Here is a 19,302-nt window from a genome sequence, read left to right as displayed (position 1 = left end):
GTGGGCAGGGAGGAGTTTGAATGTTTGATATGACCGGGTGGCAATTGTTGTAAAAAGTAGGAACTTGTGGGAATAATAGTTATGACGTGGAAGTTGACTCATACAAAAGGACTTGAGTCTAAACCCTATTTTCATAGTATAAGAAGAGTCTATAAAATGGACTGAACCTGAAGTTAACCAATTTTCTCTAATTAATTAAAAAAAAACTAAATAAAGATTTCTTAATTTGCTTATGAATGTTGTTTTTCTATTTATTTGGAAGTAGCTCAATAGTTGGCTATGCACTCTTTTGAAGTTATTAATTTAACTTGTAACCTTTCGGTTTGGTTTTCAAAAAAAATAATTCTTCAATTGTCATTTATATTTTTACTGGCACTTTAACTTTGATCCAAACCCGGTTTACTTAACCAAAAAGGACTTAACCTGCCTTAAGAGTTAAGGGTTTTAGGACTATAACACTCGGGGATTGGGTGTTGTACTCGATCTCAAGATTGGCCAGGTGCCGCTCTGGCGTTTCCATGTCCTGGGGCGTCACACTTTAGGTAGTTGAATTTTGATTAGGATAGGCTTGGGGAAGTGGGGCTCCCTTGGATAAGGTAGAAGTTCTTCTGGACTTGGAAACATACAACAACCATTGCCAAAATGCAAATCCAAAAGTCACTTGACATTTTTCGTTTCTTTTTTCTTTTCTTTTTTAACTTGTAAACAATAACTTGATAATGTTGTAAAATACCATAATTAATTACCGGCCTCTATTCAAAATAGCTCTTTGAACTCGAGAACACACACACACACATATATATATATAGTGAGAATCCTTAGAGAAAAGCCAAAATGCTAAATTAATGATTTAACCAACCAATAATATTACAATCAGTGAAAACTTCATTTTTTTTTTTTATAAGAGGCATGCACCGAAATTAAAGTCTTCTCGAATTTTCCTCTAATTAATTAAAAAAATAACTAAATAAAGAGTTTTCTTAATTTGTTTATGAATGTTGCTTTTCTATTTATTTGGAAGTAATGAAGTAAGAGTGAGCCATAAGCCAAGAATAAGATTTCAGGGGGAAACTTAATTAGCTTGTGGTGACAATGATGATGGTAATGAGAGCTTTCGTTGTGCTTATTCTATCAGTGTCAATGGCTGTGGCAGCTGATGATCATGACCTTGTCATGTATTTCTCTCCACAACAGCCTCATTCCCAAATTCTCCCTTCACTTTCTTCTAATTCTGATTATTTCAAACATATTGGAAAATTTTATTGCTAAAATCATAGAAGGTGCCAAAACAATTATCCACAAAGGGGAGGTACCTGGTTTAGGTTCCAAACAAAATATATTGGGATTAGGTACAGGTGAACCATCAAAAATTTCTTCACCAAAAAGAGGTTCAATATCACTACATACTCCTCCTCTTTCTCCTATTAATCTTCCTCCTCGCCCTCCCTCTCCTCCTCCTCCTCCTCCTCCTGTTTTTGAAAATGAAAACAGTACAATGTCAAATCATTCAGTTAATGTAAATTTAACATATGGAGTCCAAATGGTAAAGGGATTGCATCAGTATCCTATGGAAGACTATACATTTGCTTTGGCTAAAAGTTTTGGTCAGCTTGAGGGTGGAGCATTTGCTGTATTTGATGGCTATTTAAGCTATGGAATTCCTAAATTCTTACATGTATACTTGAAGACCTTTTTCTCCATGGATTCTCAAGCACATCCTTTTTTTTGGTTAGACACATTGCATGTAGTGAGAGAAGGATATCGTCACGCCAATAGGGAAATTCTTATGGAAGCAAAATTTGATGTTGATTTTGGGGGGTCATGTGCTTCAACTGCAGTTACGGCAATATTACTAAAGCAAGGCCTTCAGGCGAATTATAAGCTGGTGATAGCGAATGTTGGGGATTCTCGGGCTGTTATTAGTAAGAGTGGTGAGGCTAAACAACTATCTGTCGATCATGTGCCCAGTAATGAAAAAGAAAGAGAAGCTATTTTGAAGAGAGGTGGCTATGTAAAAGATTCTCTAGGGCGTGGACCATTGGTTAATGGGGATTTTCCTCTAACAAGGGCATTCGGTGGCATATCTTATAGCCATTTTATCAGTTCTGAGCCTGATATAGCGGTTGAGATCGATGATAGATGGTGAGACAGAATTTCTTGTGTTGGCAAGTCAGCCATTATGGAAGGTCATGTCTAACCAACAAGTTGTGGATTCCATTAGAGAAATAAAGAATTCCTCAGAAGCAGCACAACACCTTATTGAACAGGCACTCAAAGTGCCAGGCTATCGTCACCAAGATGATATTTCTTGTATAGTTGTTAGATTTCAGTGACTGAATATAAGATTTCAGTCACATATGATGTATGATCAATGTTATATTTATTTTGTAGGATTTTGATCTCAATTTAATTTTCATATGTTTTCAAATTGGTTCATATTATACTGTTGTTCTCGACAATATTTGGTGTACGTCATTATATTTATATTACTTTTCCTTGTTTCAGCTTCTTTCCTTTAATTTAATCCTTGAGCACTAAACAATATCTCATCAACTAGCTTTACCAACTAGTCTTGTGTTTTGTTTTGTATGATGTATGTTTTGTTTTCTTATTGTGGTTTTGATACTGCTATATACGTCACTCTTTATTCTGAATTAATTTGGGTTTATGCTCATAGATTCATATCTTTTGAAAAAAAAATAAAATAATAATTAGCAACTTTTCATAACTTGTTTAACTACCACCATTGTCACTCTCATTATATTCTCCCTTCTTTAGCGCTTCCAATATTGTTTTCTCAGTAGACTACACACAATGCTCTTTTCGCAAGGGTCTATGTGAAGGGAAAGGTGGGTGAACCTAGAATAAAACATATATTTAAGTGTGGAAGCATGATGCATTCTCAATTTTAATCACCTTTTTCCTTAGCCCTAAGATCCTTAGGTTGGATGAGACATGCATGAAAAACTAGAAATAGAATTAGGATGAGAAATTACCCTTGAAAATTAACCATCTTGGGTAGAACCCAAGATTGCACACATCCATGGGCATACATTCATTTCATGTCCATCTTCAAGGTTTGGTTCCACCAAGAGGATGAACTCTCATCTAGGCTAGAGGCTTAAGATCCCAAGTGTGATCTCTCTAAAGCTACTCCACACCAAGTGTGGGAGAAGAAAAGATGAAGAGAAAAAAGTGATCTTGGCTACTAGATCAACATATTTTCTAGGTATATATGGCATCAAAGGTATGGCGATGGAGATGTGTTCTACAAGACCCATCATTTTCTCCCAAGATATGTCCTATTAATGTACAATTCATATCAATTGAAATATCCCTCAAGTCACTTCAACCAAACATCTTTGGTTAACCAATTGTCATTGGTTTTAGGCCATATTTTCAACACTACATTCTAATGATCATAATAGTATAATAGAACATTATAATAGAACATTATCGTATCTTGAAATTACAACATCAAGATTAATTATTATCCCAGGATTTTCAACATTTAATTATTAGAACACAAGAGGCTACTCATGAACCCAATACTATAGAGTAATTCAGTAGGTTTCTAAAGGAACTCACACAACCCATGAGCAAATATTAGAAAAGGCTAATGAGCCAGTTTCACCAGCAAAGATCATAGGTGACGATTACATCACTTGGAGCAAAAATGAGACAGCTTCCTTTCCATTTCCAACAACACATTTTCAAGAAATTTGTAGAAGCAGCAACAACATTGCAGCTAGAGTTACAAAAAGCATTATACCAGTCAATTCTTGACCCTAAACCAGGCATGGATATAATCACTCAAGTTGTACCACCATATTTTTGTTCAAAGCCAGAATTATGTGACTGTCGCAACCCCTTCATCAGCATAGCACTATAGCACGCATTAACATGCAGGACTATAAGCCTTGTCATTTCAGTTACAAGCATAAAGCAAAAACAAGAAATAGTTAGAGTTACTCCTAAGTTACTAAATTGATTTTGTTTATCTTAGTGAGTTATATGTCTCCAGCAACAACCATCTCTAGAAATTTTCTCCTAAGTTTCAGTCTTTAGCAGAAGCACATCTAAAAAGGATGGGCGCCGTCTGGAGACATATAACCAACTGGGCTCGGGTCGGATCCGGAGCCTGGGTCTGCGCGGGCTGGCGTAGGCTGCTCGGGCAGGAAGGCTGGGCGTGGGCTGCTTGGGCAGGAAGGCTGCTTGGACTGCTCGGGCAGGGGGCTGTGCGGAAGGGCTGACTTTGCTCGGCTCGGGTTGCGCAGGTGTGGGTGGCTCGGGCTGGACTGAAGGGCTGCTCGTCTCGGAGCAGCTGGTGGGCTCGGGCAGCGCGGGCTGCTGGGCTGGGCTGCTGCGCGGTGGTGCACGGGTCAGCTCGGGTGCTCGGGTGCGCGGATGCTCGGGCAGGAGGTGGTGCTTGGGTGCGCGGCTGCTCGGGCAGGAGGTGGTGCGCTGGTCGGGCTGCCTGGCTTGAGGTAGGTAATTTCGAAATTTTCCTACCTAATTGACATACTGATTTTTCCTTGGAAAATTGAGAATTGTGAGCAACTGTGGTCGTCTAGCCTGAGGCGGACCTTGGAATTGTGATTTGTGAGTTGTGAAATTTGTGGGAGGGGCAGGTGGAGGTGCAGGTGGGTATAAACCTTGCTGAGCACTGGGTAGGCCACACGCCTTCATTTTTGGACTTTGTAATTTATTGGGTGTTGTTGTGTTTTTGGCCAGGTACATAGGAAACAAGATTAGTGGGTCGGAGCCCGTCTGAGCTGTTGAAGCCGCGGAATACTGGTAAGGATTGGGTTGTCATTGCTCTTCCCCTTGAATTGATTTTTTGAATATTGGCCTTGATAAATGGTTGGTGGCTGAGCATGTGAAAAGTGATAGGGTGAATGTTGTAAATTTGGGGGTGGAAGAGCACATATGAGGGGTGGGAAACCAGTAGCGATCTTGATATTTCCATGGTGTTGTCTTGGTATTCCGAGCACTTCCCATCTTGATTTTTTTTTTCTTGGATGGGCAGGTGTAGTGGGGTCGGACATTCCATGGTTGTCTCAGACGATTCGTTAAGGGAGGGCAATGCCATGGATGATAGAGAGTCCGACCAGGCGTCTACAAGTGATGAGACACTGACGAGGCCAAGTGTGCCCCGACTCCGGATGGGGTGTGGAAACATGGGGGTGGGCAAGTGGTCGGGCAGAACAATGCATTGCATGCCGAGCTACTGCAGGCCAGGAGGCGGACCAGGCTAGGCAAGAGTTGGAGCAGTGCGGGGAGGAGCTGAGCCAAGCCAAGCAGGTGGTCTGCTAGGGGCTGGCAGTAATGATGGGCATGCCAACGTCCCAGAGGGAGGTACCCAGGGGGAAGAGCCCGAGGATGGAGCATCCATAGGTGGGGAACATGACATGGGAGAGGATCCCAAATAAATGTTTGAAGCAAACATGGCCCGGGGGCAGGGGTGGGCGGACCATCGCCCTATTTTTGTTTGAGTTATATGGTCGGGTGTGGCCCGTACCAAATTGCAGACTCTTTTCATTATTAAGTTTGTACTTTATGAAATTTGGATGATTTGGAGGGTGTCCAACCCGTTTATGGGGTAGGATGCCCTTCCCTTTAATACATGGTATTATGGGATTTTCTTGAATGCATGGTACTTAGTTTCCCTTGAATGCATGATATTTATTTGCCTTTGAATGCATGGTACTGAGGTTCCCGTGAATGCATTCTCCATACCCGCGCCTTGAATGCATGGTACTTAGCTTCCCTTGAATGCATGATACGGATATGGGTAGGGTCGGATGTCTGATGGCCCGGGGGTCCATACAAACAATTAACACTTTGAATGAAAATGAAGAAAAATGTGTCCGTGGTAGGACTCTCATTTACCAAAGCGATAACAGAGATGAAATTGAAAAAAGTCCCCGGGGGGTACAATATGTGTCTACTTGTAAAAGTAGCGGAGGTGCTCGGCGCGCCAAGGGTGGCCGAGTTCCTTGCCGGTTGTAGCGCTGAGCCTGTATGTGCCTGGACGGAGGACCTCAATGATTTTGTAGGGCGTCTGGGGTAGGGCAGTTGTTGGAGACACAAACAGCCATAGAGGGCTTGACCTCTTTTTTCCTCTTGACTGAAGTCATATAGCAGGACCTGGCTGATACCTGATTGCCTTTGACTACCCCCGTTCCACATGAAGTCGGGAACTTGATCAAAAACAAGTGAGTGGAGATCATAACCCTTAATTGGTTAAGAGCCGGTCGTCCCAGGATGACGTTGTAAGCTGTGGGGCAGTCGACCACCAAAAACTGAGTGGTTGTGGTAGCGGACGAAGGATACCTCCCGAGGGTGAGGGGGAGGTAGATCCCACCAAGAGGGGTGACCATGTCGCCCGAAAAGCTGAGCAAAGGAACGACCGACCGGTCAAGCCTCTCCTGGTCGATTCCAAGAGCGGTGAAGGCTGGAGCGAAGAGGATGTTGACGGAGCTACCACAGTCGACAAGGATCCGAGCCACATCAAAATTAGCTATGGTGGCTTTAATGACCAAGGGGTCATCGTGTGGGAAGATCAAATCACGTTCCTCTTCCTCAGCAAAGGAAATGGGCGACCACCCGAGCTGAAGAGTCTTTTTGCCACGGTGGAAGTCTACAGCCATAACGTCGGAGCATGGTTGAGCACTTCGGGCGTATTCCTTCCTAGCTCTGTTGGAGTTGCCAGCGAGGGTCGGGACCCCACAGATGGTATTGACCCGCCCCCGGCGTGGTCCGTCGGTCTTGGCCTTCTCGGTGGCCTCCTTGTCTGTGAAACCATCCAACTTTCCTTCCTGTACCAAAGTTTCTATTGCCTCCTTAAAGGCTCTGCATGCCTCGGTGTCATGACCATGGTCGTTATGGTAAAGGCAAAAGAAGTTCTTGTTAGCTTGGTACCGTGTTTGTGGTGGGCGGGGTGGGAGCTTAGGAAGTATGTCCTTGATCTGGGGATACAACTCTGTATAAGTAATAGTGAGAATTGTATAGACTTTGAACCTGGAGGCATAGGATGTCTGATAGGTTTCCTCCCTTCGTTGTCCTCCACCTCTGCCATCACCAAATTGTTTCTTGGTGAACTTATTGAACTTTTTCCCGGACCCCCCATACTGGTTACCCGAGTAGGGCTTGGGCTGGGGTGGCGCTATGATGGCCTGGTCGGTACTTGGACGATCAATGGTAGGCGGCTTCTTCCCATATGTTTTGAATTCAGCAGTAGCATAGGCAATGGCCTCCTGCATGAGTTCCTTGTAGGTGTGCGGATTGCGGCGATTGATTTCGAACAAGAAGTCCCCTTCTAGGAGACCACCCTTGAAGGCAGCGAAGGCTACCTTCTCATCACAATCGCGACACCGAGATCGTTCTAGCTGAAATCGGGTGATATATTCCCGAAGGGATTCCCTGCTGCCCTGGCGGACCCGCGTCAGGTCATCTGTGGTGTAAATTCTATCGGTCTGGATGATATACTGGTCTAGGAAGAGCTCTCGGAGCTCGTTGAAACAATCAACCGAGCCTGGAGGAAGTTGGTAGAACCAGTCCCTTGCACTGCCAGAGAGGGTGGAAGGGAAGATTCGACACTTGGTAACGTCATCAACACCTTTGGACTCCAGGGCTGACCTGAAACTCATGAGGTGGTCATATGGGTCTTCCTTCCCTGTGTACGGAGTTATTTTGGGAGGTCGGACGTCGCCAACCGGGGGAGTAGACAGGATGCGAGCTGTGAAAGGTCCAGGTAGCTCCCTTGTGTCCAAAGATGGGTGCCCACCACGACTTCTCCCCTCCACTCTCCTCAGGCGTTCGTTGATGTCCATGAGGAGTTGTTGGTGTTGGTCTGGTGGAAGGGATCCGCTGTTACCGGAGTCAGCGATTTGCTCACTTGTGAAAGTGTCATCTTCTGCGCGGCGCCCAGCCGAGAAAACCTGCTCTTCTCCCCGTCGTCGCTTGGGACGAGGAGCCTGCTCTTCCTCCAAGTCTTGGGGACGTGGGTTGGATTCACCCCGGTTCGTCCGCTGCTCTTCTCGCCGAGAGCGGTTGTCGTCAAGCAGATGACGACAGTCCCGATAAATGTGGAACTCTTCAGAGCGGGTAGAATGCTCGCCAGATCGAGCCCGGCTGACCGGGTGGACAAGTCTCTTTTGGAAACCTGGGGTGGATGGCTACCTTGCCCTGCATCCAACTGACGCGGAACATTTTGGTCCCTTCGGGGGGGGGGGGGGGTCCCTCCTCTCACCACTCCGGAGAGTGGTGTGTTCGTCCCTGTCATGGGGGTTCCTCCTTTCACCACTCCGGGGAGTGGTATGTTCTTCCCTGTCGCGGAGGAGTCGCTCATACAACTGTGTTGCACCTTTTTGGAGGTCGAGCTGTTCCTAGGTTCGTTGGAGCTGAGCCTCCAACCGTTGGATGTATGCCTCCTGATCAGACTCGGCAATCTTCTTGCCTCGCTTGTCACCCAGTGGGGTGTTGTCGATTTGGTCGAGGATAGGGCCTCCGTCAGACATTGTGGGGGTCGGAAGGTCGGAAGCTAGGAAGCTCGGAAGCTCGGAAGCTCGGAAGCTCGGAAGCTCGGAAGCTCGGAAGGTTTTTGCACCTCAACTGAGGGTACAGAATTCAATGGGGAAAAGTTGTAACTTTCCCACCGACGGCGCCAAACTGTTGATGCTGAAAAATGGTAAAGCAGTCAACGTCGAGTCGAACCACGTAGGCCCGTTGACCCACCACTGAGTGGATGACACGTCGAAGTGGGGCAGGAACGGGTAGCTGGGTCCGACTGGTGAGTAATGAGAGAGAATGATATCCAAAGCACCCTGCGCAAGTACACAAAAGTGAGCGGGAAGGACACCGGTGTGGTGCCGGCCAAAGCTCCTCCGACGCTCAAGTCAGTGTTCAGAGAGATCTGAGAGCAGAGTGAGTGAATAGTATAATAATGATTTCAGTCGTCCTTTTGTGACAAGAAGGTACCTCTTTTATAGTACCTTTGGAAGAGTGTCAACCAGTCCGGTGATGACACGTGTCCCTTGTGATGACTTGCACTGTAGGAGCGCCACGTGTCACCGGTCTTGAGGATCCGAGTGAGTTGACACGGGTCGGGGCCTAGGAGGCTGGAGCTTAGGAGGCCGGAGCCTATGGGGCCGGAGCCTAGGAGGCCGGAGCCTAGGGGGCCGGAGCCTATGAGGCCGGAGCCTAGGAGGCCGGAGCCTAAGAGGTCAGGGGCTAGGAGCCCAGGAACTTTAGGAGGGGCTTATCCTTTGTGCCCAGGCCCAAACGACATGACGTTAAGCCTTGTGTGACTTGTCGTTATGCCCAGACGATTAATCATACGAACAGGTGGCATAAGCTTTGCATAGTTTTCTTCAGCATTCCTCCGTAGTGGTTCCCTGACAGAGTTCATAATGATTGAAGCTTATCACCTAGCACTCTTTGACAAGATTGAGTAATCAGTTATTCTAATACCAGGGTACAGATGGACACCAACAATTGAACATATCTAGAGATTTCAAAGAGCACAAATTGAGCATTTTGATAAGCTTGATGACATATGGCTTAACCTCACTCTTATAGAAGAAGAACATAATATGAGCATCTACACTAGAGAAAAGTTTCTCAATAATCCATTTGCACTTATTCTTAGCATGAGCACAGAAACTCAAAAAGCTTTCAAGAAGCTTACTTCACAAAGAGAGCAGAGAATACAAGGAGAACAAGATGAAGAGCACCAATGAAGAGCACCACAATATCAACAATATGATGGAAGCCTAGTCAGCAAGAATCTTATCATCTCACTTTCCAGAGCAACACTATGAGCAATACATTCAAAATTTTCAATTTTAGAAAAAGACAAATACTAGACCCTAGACCCCACCATGGTATCACCTTTTAGTCAAAAACCAAAAATACATGGACAATATGGTCATTTAATTGTATAAAAGTTTTTTGTTGTTAACATTCACTACTGAATGGCCCTGCACAGCAATTTTTCTCAAAAAAAAAAAAAAAAAAAACATATACAATAAAACTTGAAAGATACCAAAAGAAAAAGTAAGTTTTAACACTAACAATATTGTAAGTCAAAGATGACAATAAGTCGGTCAATAGTTTTATTAGTCTATCCTTGGCTACCCCACAAACCGAGTTGAATCCAATTTCAAACTGTATCATAGATTACCTTATGTCAATTTCATCAGAGTTTTCTTTCCACACTCATTGGCCAATTGAACAATGTGATGAGGTGAGATCTACTACAAAAATCCATTCAAATATATTCAATCTAGATACAATTCTTAGCTCCCCATCGCAACACATCCATGGGCATCACTTCCTCAGAAATGCAGAAAACTCTCATCTCTTCCTTCTTCTTAGTGTTAATGGCTTTCTCCAAAACCCATGGAGAAACCCAAAACCCCTGCAAAGAATTGAAGTGTGGGAAGCATGGCCCACCTATCCATTTCCCTTTCAGCCTCAAAGATAGACACCCAGACTATTGTGGGTATCCTGGGTTCGTTCTCTCTTGCAATGAGAAGCAAGAGACAGTTCTTGATCTGCCAATCCCATTCAAATTCCCAGTCGAAAGCATAGATTACAAGTCTCAAGCAATCCAAATATATGACCCAGAAAATTGCCTTCTGGTGAAGCTCTTGAAATTCTTCAACATGTCAATCTCTCCCTTCCACTTCTCGAAAGCGTACATGACTGATATTACCTTGTTCAATTGTTCTTTGGCTGAAAGGGAGTTGGGTGATCCTGTCCCCTGCTTCAGTGGCCCTGGCTACCAAATCTATGCTGTTGATTCTTTCAGTCAGATTGAGAACTTGGCCCTGCTGTCATGTACGAAGATGTATAATGTTTCATCAGTTCCATATTTTCGGTCTAAATCTCAAATTCTTTATTTGGAATGGTCTGAACCAAATTGTGGACAATGTGAAGCAAAGGGCAATACGTGTCGATTGAAGAACAATGGCACCAAAAGTGAAGTTGAATGTGTTAAATTGAGGACAACAGGTAAGGGTAACATATGTTTGGTTTCACATTTATTGTGCTCAAGTTTCACATTTATTTCAACATGATAGATTAATGTTCTGCTTGCATATTTTTGAATTGAATCTGAATCAATTAGATAGACACAATTCTAAAAACTTTGGTACAGATATGGGTATCATAGGAATAAGGAATCCAATGACATAGCATCAAATATAGGTACAGCTTGCTAAACCAAAACTAGACCAAAAACTTTGGTACAAAAATGGGTATCATATGAATAAGGAATTCAATGACAGTATTATTTATTTTGAGGCTATTGTCCAAGCAATCCATTCTTATTCCCCCAATACCGACACCACCTGTATTTCATTAGTTGGCCTTGTGTCTTAAGTTTTGTCACTCTTTTGCTTTGTCTCGCTAATGCAGCTTTAGTTCTCTCTGGTATTTTGTCACTCTGATGCTATGTCTTAAGTTTTGTCACTCTTATTCTTATGGTTTTCTGCTATTGCAACCGTAGCTCTCTTGGGTTACAATAAAAATTTCATTATAAAAATTTGTTTACTAGAAAAAATCGCTCATGTACTTAATTTGACAATTGACAAACATGATAGACTGATGATATTCTCATTATGTTTTACAGGCCCATCAACGATAGTAGTGGCTACAGGTGAGTTGTGTAACTGGTTACTTTTTTTTATGTCTAGATGACGCTGGCGATATATTTACTCAAGGATTAATTTGCAGGTTCATCCCTGGGTTCATTGGCTTTCATACTACTGGTCATTGCAGTCTATCGTGTCTATAGCTCTAATAGAAAGAAAAAAGAGAATGGATTAAAAATTGAAAAGTTTTTAGAGGATTACAAAGCTCTCAAGCCCAGTAGATATTCATATGCAGATATTAAGAGGATTACAAATCAATTCAAGGACAAGTTAGGCCAAGGAGCCTACGGAACTGTTTTTAAGGGAAAGCTTTCTTCCGAATTCTTTGTTGCTGTGAAAGTTCTCAATAGTTCAAAGGGAGATGGGGAAGAGTTTGTAAATGAAGTGGGAACAATGGGTCATATCCACCATGTCAACGTGGTTCGGATGGTTGGATTTTGTGCTGATGGATTTAGACGAGCTCTTGTTTATGAATTCTTACCCAATGGCTCGCTGCAGGATTTCATTTCATCAGCGGATAATAAGAATTCTTTCCTTGGCTGGGATAAGTTGCAAGATATTGCTCTAGGCATAGCCAAAGGAATCGAATATCTTCACCAAGGATGCGATCAACGAATACTGCATTTTGATATAAAACCCCATAATGTTTTGCTAGACCACAACTTCACTCCAAAAATTTCGGATTTTGGTTTGGCCAAGTTATGTTCCAAGGATCAAAGTATAGTGTCAATGACTACAGCTAGGGGGACCATGGGATACATTGCACCTGAGGTGTTCTCAAGAAACTTTGGAAATGTGTCTTACAAGTCTGATGTCTATAGTTTTGGAATGGTGTTGCTTGAGATGGTAGGAGGGAGGAAGAATATTGGTCCAACCACAGAGACCACAAATGAAGTTTACTACCCAGAATGGATCTATACTCTGTTAGAAGAAGGAGAAGACCTACGGATCCATATTGGGGAAGAAGGAGATGCTAAAATTCCAAAGAAACTTGCAATTGTAGGGCTCTGGTGCATCCAATGGCACCCAGTGGATCGTCCTTCAATGAAAACGGTGGTTCAGATGTTGGAAGGAGGAGAAAACTTAACCATGCCTCCCAATCCTTTTGCCTCTACAGGTGCTGCAGGAACAAATGCAAGTACGCCTGCAAGAAATCTAAATATTCAGTTAGAAGCAATTGCTGAGTTAGAGTAATATGTCTATTATACACATTTATATATGTAAAATTAAGAAAGGTAATAGTTCCTTTAAATGAAATTAAATGAAATGAATAGCTCTGATCAAGAAGGTTCACTGAATATTAGAGCTCTTCAAAGTTGAAATTATTCCCATTGCTGCGCTTCAAATCTGTTTCTCTTTCAAGTTTCTGATTTAAGACTATAAGATAGTGAGAATTTTTTCAGATTATTTTCTCTTTTTTCCTTCAAGTTACTCCATCAGCTTAGTATATTTTATCCTTCGTACCTTCTCATTTTCGTATTAGATGAAGACTGTGCTTGGCCAGGGCCAGGGTTCATTAGAGCGTACTGCTGGGTGGAAATAGTCCAGTCTACAATAGGTCAATAGTTGATCTCTAGTTTGTAAACTCTGCTTACTGGCTGGACCAAATCACTTTGAGGATTACCTTTAAGTAAAATTTCATAGGACCTATGCTTGATATCGAAGGCACCAGAAAACCCTGGTAACCTTTAATTACATATCTTATAAGTTATATGAGTATAGTAATAGAACATATTGGATTGAGATTCAAACTGATTCATTCCTCTCAAGTGCTCATCACTTAGCTGATAGAGTCCATGCATGTTAGCTCCGTATTAGAACATATTGAATAAGATTACATTGAAAATCACCTTAGGGGATCTCTTCTGGACATAAGAAATTAAGGCTTGGGAGGCATTTTTAGGCATTCAATATTACCTTCGAGCATCTCTATGACTTTGTTCATTCAAGGACGATCGCTTGGTTTCATTTGTATACAACACAAGGCAATATATTATGACCATCTGTTCTATTATTTTCAATTCTTTTCATTTTCTGTGATATCGTCCATCTCCAACTCTTTTTCCTCGTTATATTAATCGTACACCCATAAAGGGAAGTAAATTTGGCTTGAATGCTCTACCAATGCATTCAAATTCTTCCTTCTACTTGTCATTTCCATTAACAACATTCCAAAATTATAGACATTAACTTTATGCGAGACACCTCCAATATTTTTGTAGAATAACTCAGAGAAAATAAAACAATAAAGAAAATATAATATGAAATATTACATTAAATACTAATTTGGTAAAAAATCACAATTAATGAAAAAAATATGAGTCGATTATTTTGAAAATAATCTTTGAGATAACTTATGGCTTGGGTAATCTTAATCTTTGAGATATATAACTTGTGGCTTGGGTAATCTTGATTAGACCCCTATGCTCGTGCATCAATAATGTTTGGGGTAAGGTTATTATATTTTTTGGAATCCTTAAAAAGGGTTCCACTGTTGTACACTCCACTTTAGGATGCCACACTTTTGCTTGAGAAGCACCCTCTATTTCCCACATTTTCATTGCGACCAATCTCCTCTTTGACCATGCTACTTGAAAGTAAAGTGTTTCTTTGCAAGTGGTATTTTCCATTTACGAGGCGGCTTCCGGTAAAAAAAAAAAAAAATTAATCTTTAAGAAGTTTTGAAATTCTCACCTAACTAATTCAACAAAATTTGATTTATTTGAAATTAAAAATAACTAAGAAAGTAAACAGTAAATTAAGATAGAAATCAATAAGACAAAACACTAAAACTAAGATATCGATTTCACCACTAAGACTAACAAGAAAGTTATTTAGCTTCTTCTTAGAAGTTTCAAAGAAGCTAGATATATAAAACTAAAATGAAAATAATTTAATTGTCATAATCATAATTGTTAATTGGAAAGTGCTTAGAGTATATATGATATTTATTAATTCAAGATTAAAAGTTATCATTTTTAAAACACAAGGGCAATATGAGAATGCTGAGTATTTGAGTTAACTTAGCCAATCCGATAAAAAGAAAGTAATCCACCGTGCATGGTATATATATATACAAGAATGCTTTAAAACTAACTGTTTAGTAAGTTAATACAAAACTAACCACCATGTTGGGCCCACTATATATATATATATGTATCAATAAAAATGAGTTTAAATTGAAATTGAAAACCCCTTCAATTATACCCAAAGTCGGATATGCCTCTTGGGTGTATATCTAAAAATTGATACTATAAAATACCATAATTAATTACCAATCATTGTTAATTGTTCATTTGAAACAATTGAAACCCTTCTTATTGGATGATCATGAATTCATGATACTTCCCAAAAATATAAATTCTTGATCAATGGAGGAACAATATCATCACCATTTTTGTCCAATAAGATTAAGATACCAGAGAACACATATATTTAGTGAGAACCCTTAACCAAAAGCCAAAGTGAGTCGCTTAATTGTAAGACAATATCAACTTCATTTTTTTTGTAAGAGGCACCGAAGAGTCTTCTCAAATTAGAAATTTTCTCTAATTATTTAAAAAATAACTAAATAAAGAGTTTTCTTTATTTGCTTATGAATGTTGCTTTTCTACATATTGAGAGCTTATGGTGATAATGATTATGGTAATGAGAGCTTTTGTTATGCTTATTTTATCCGTGTCAACGGTTGTGGCAATTGATGATCATGACCTTGTCATGTATTTCTCTCCACGTACAACAGTCTCATTCTCGAATTCGATCTCCCTTCACTTTCCTCTAATTCTAGTGAAGATTACTTGAAACATATTCTAAATTTTATCCCTAAAATCATAGAAGGTGCCAAAAAAAAATTTACACGAAGGGGAGGCACCTAGTTTAGGTTCCCCAAAAAAAAATATATATTGAGATTAGGTACAGGTGTACAATAAAAATTTTTGGCACAAAAAAGAGGTTCAATATCACTAGATACTCCTCCCTTTCCTCCTCCTAGCTCCTCCTACTCCTCTTCATCTTCCTTCTCGCCTTCCCCCTCTTCCTCCTCCTCCTCTTCCTCCTAATTTTGAAAAAGAAAAGATTATAATGTCAAATCATTCTTGTAATGTAAATTTAACATCTAGAGTCAAAATGGTAAAGGGATTGCACAAGTATCCTATCGAAGACTATACATTTCAATTGGTTGAAAGTATTGGTCAGTTTGAGCGAGCATTTGCCATATTTGATGGCTATTTAAGCTATGCCTAGGAAGCATCGATACGGGTACGACATCGATACGCAATACGGCAAATTTCTAAAAAATAAGAACACCAGTACGGCTCCGATACGGATATTAAAATTATATATATTTAAACTTAAAAAAAAAATCAAATATCATCTAAATATACCAAATAAAACACACCATAATTCATAAAATATGTTCCAAACAAAACACAAAATAAAACATGTTCAAATAAAACAATACATAAAACATGTTCCAAATAAAACACTAAAAACTCATAAAATCCAAATTCCTAAGGAACTTCATTCACCATCTTCATCACCATCATCGGTAAATAACATGGCTTCTAATTCCGGTTCATCAAGGGAAAGGTTTGCAACCTCAAGAGTTCCGCCACTCTCCAAATTCATGGAATCAAATTCATCCCTTCCAATATCCCACATTTAAGAAACACCTTCGTTGTAGATTGGACTTTTCCTTGATAAAAGACGAAGATTGTAACGAACAAACACTAAATCTTCCACCCTTTGTGGTGTTATTTGGTTCCTTCTCACCGAGTGAATGAAATTATAAGTACTCCAATTTCTTTCACAACATGAGGATGATTGAACAAGGTTGTCCAAGTAGCTTTAAAGCTATGGATTGGAGGATTGGTGTGGAAGCTCCATGGACAATCCACCATTTCACCGGAGGCACCAATCCTTTATCCTTAATTGAATCACTATTAGCAAAATCTTCAATACATGAAGAAAAAGCGGCATACTCCATATTGAAACTTCTTCACTCCCCCTCATGAGTAAAATATCTTTTGATACATTTTCTTCCTTTCGGTTGTGATCTCAATAGCTTTGTGTAGAGTAATACGGTTGGGAGCCTCCGTTAGTCACTCATTGCTATAATACCTAGAAGCACAAATGGGGGTAACCAATATAAGATTAAAATGACATAACCAAATATTCAAAATTTACTAAATAGTAAAGATATATAATAAAGAAAGTTACCTAGGATTTAAAGAATGTGCCAAACAATAGAGTGGTGTACTACTCTTAGTCCATCGCTCCACTAAAATTTCATGCACCACATCATAAAACCTTGATGCTTCATTGAGTTTTTTTCTTTCATGTGCATAAATAGCCTCCTTCACTTTTTCTATCATAGAATCCCACCACTCATAAATCAAGTGAAGGCAAGGTGTGTCGATCCGTATCGGCCAACCTAAGCATCTCATAAATGAGAGCGGTAAAGCTAAGTATATAATCAATGACTCTCCAAAAGTCTTCATCTAATATCTTATCCTTGATCATTCTTGTTTTTTCCACATCATCTTCTTTGTATGAATCTCATTCTTCACTAATCACCATATGCTCCAAGACTTATTTTATTTTCTTAAATCTTTTAAGCATCACAATTGTGGAGGCAAAACGTGTATCGGCAACGGATAACAACAACTTACATTGATTATTATACATTGACAATCTCATACTATGGTTCATGATAAAGTTTTTTATCATCAAAGAATCCTCATAAATCTTTGCTATCCAACCGCATTGTTCTTGAATATCTTCATGTCTTGCACTTGAAGATGGTGAGAAAATTCCCTTTAAAGCAAGATTGAGAGTATGGACAACACATGGTGTCCAAAAGATGTATGGAAATTTGGCTTCGATAAGCAATCCGGCGGCCTTGCAAACTGGAGCATTATCAGTGATTACTTGAACCACATCTTGTGAACCAATTTCCCGAATGGCATCAATAAGTATGTTAGAAATGTAGAATTTGTCCTTGTACTCACCTTGAGTATTGATTGCTTTCAAGACCATAGGCCCACTTTCACAAGTAGCCATAATATTTATAAGAGGTCTTCTTTGTGAATCTGACCACCCTTCTCTTTCCAAGTCATCTTAATTGGCTCTAGCAATTTGCCAATGTTAGACCTCTCCTTTTGGATAAGTGTAGTTCGCAATTTGTTGTAACCTAGAGGGACATAACCCGGAATTGGGTTAGAAACAGCACGAGTGTATGAACGCACATAGTGTGGATTCCTTGCAAAGTGAAATGACAAACCACCCGTGTAAAACATTCTTGCAATTTCACCATCTCTTCTCTAGCTGCCATTGTGAAGGCTTTCTCAATGGCTCCACTTATTCCCTTCCTCTTTTTTGGCTCAACAATATCTTCATAAAGTTCACCATCCATTCTCATAGTACTACTCCCAGAAGAACCCATTGTTGTGGGTAAAGGAACATGATTAGGTAAAGATTTTTGCTTCCTAGCTTTAGCCTCATCTACCTCTTTTTGCAACCTCAACAAATGAGTCTTTGAATTTGGACATATAGCAATTTCATTTCCTGACTTTCGTAATAAATGACAACTCACTCTAAAGTAGGATCCCTTAAAAGTGTCATTACAGAATTGCACATAAATTGAGTATTTCCTCCAGAACTCCCCACTTTTTTTCCAAGATTCTTGACATACTGCCATAATGGGGCATTATCATTCACCTCAATAGCAATAACTTCAGTAGAATTTGCAGTTGAACTATTTGTTGATGAACTCATATTTGCTGTTGAACTCATTTCCTGGACAAATGAATTACTAATATAACTAACAAATTGTAAGAATAGCATTAATTTTTTTTTTCTAATAGATCTAACCCAATACTATTCACTATTCATATTTCATAATTAAAAAAAAAACAACGACAGACCCAACCCAATACTATTCACTATTCATATTTCATAATTAAAAAAAAAACAGTGACAAACCCAAGTACCCAATACTATTCATGATTACTGCTCAAAACAAACAAACCCAATACTATTCAGATTTCACTTTTCAGAGTTATAAAATAAAACAAACAGAGGTTATACAACTTATACTTGAATTGAGACTAGATTATTCAGAGAAATAAAACAAACAGAGCCAACCCAACACAACAGCAACCACCAACCAGATTATTCAAACGCAACTACGCAAGCTAACATCAACGACAGCGACACAGATCGTGACGATGGCTGCTCGACGAAGATGGCTGATCGACGACGATGGCTGCTCAACGACGATGGCTGCTCAACGGCAATGGCTGCTCGAAAATAGGTTTCTCGACTTCCTTTTCTATTTCGCGCATGAATAGTGATGGCTGCGTTGAATTACCTGAATTAGCGCTCTAATGATCTGAGATTTGTAAAGTTTTTAAAATTGCGATTAGACCCCCCATTTTTACAAAAAACTTGAGAAAATACCTCATACGTATCTAGACCGTATCGCTAAAGTATCGCAGCCATATCAAGTAGTCAAAGTCAACAGATACATTTAGCATGCTTTCAATACGTGTATCCCCGTATCTAGTGCGTATCGGTTCTATCCTTGACCCCGATACGACATACCTCAAAAAATTGGCGTATCAGTGCTTCCTAGAGCTATGCA

At 40.4% G+C, this 19,302-nt stretch overlaps 1 protein-coding gene and 2 pseudogenes across 1 annotated transcript; 2 read left to right on the top strand and 1 right to left on the bottom strand.

The window, feature by feature from the left end:
• Positions 1-1,516: 1,516 nt before the first annotated feature.
• On the top strand, positions 1,517-2,405 carry LOC147291251 (putative protein phosphatase 2C 62 pseudogene; annotated as a pseudogene).
• Positions 2,406-10,234: 7,829 nt separating this feature from the next.
• On the top strand, positions 10,235-13,062 carry LOC147291250 (rust resistance kinase Lr10-like). Its single transcript, XM_086235714.1, has 3 exons — positions 10,235-11,019; positions 11,639-11,665; positions 11,743-13,062. The coding sequence occupies exons 1-3, from the start codon at positions 10,326-10,328 to the stop codon at positions 12,852-12,854; spliced, it is 1,833 nt and encodes a 610-aa protein (XP_086091840.1). The 5' UTR covers positions 10,235-10,325; the 3' UTR covers positions 12,855-13,062.
• A 3,811-nt stretch (positions 13,063-16,873) lies between these two features.
• On the bottom strand, positions 16,874-18,452 carry LOC147291249 (uncharacterized; annotated as a pseudogene).
• Positions 18,453-19,302: the final 850 nt, after the last annotated feature.

This window comes from Dryas octopetala, chromosome 3, assembly GCF_963921425.1.
Source record: "Dryas octopetala chromosome 3, drDryOcto1.1, whole genome shotgun sequence".
NCBI classification, from domain to species: Eukaryota; Viridiplantae; Streptophyta; class Magnoliopsida; order Rosales; family Rosaceae; genus Dryas; species Dryas octopetala.
The sequence above is the reverse complement of the archived record's forward strand: the minus strand, read 5'-3'. Positions and strand labels throughout refer to the sequence as shown.

Bases quoted from the DNA above. Each gene is read 5' to 3' on its own strand.
- LOC147291250 (XM_086235714.1), top strand. From the start codon at position 10,326: ATGGGCATCACTTCCTCAGAAATGCAGAAAACTCTCATCTCTTCCTTC. The intron at 11,020-11,638 runs GTAAGGGTAACA...TATGTTTTACAG, and splicing joins TGTTAAATTGAGGACAACAG to GCCCATCAACGATAGTAGTG. The intron at 11,666-11,742 runs GTGAGTTGTGTA...ATTAATTTGCAG, and splicing joins AACGATAGTAGTGGCTACAG to GTTCATCCCTGGGTTCATTG.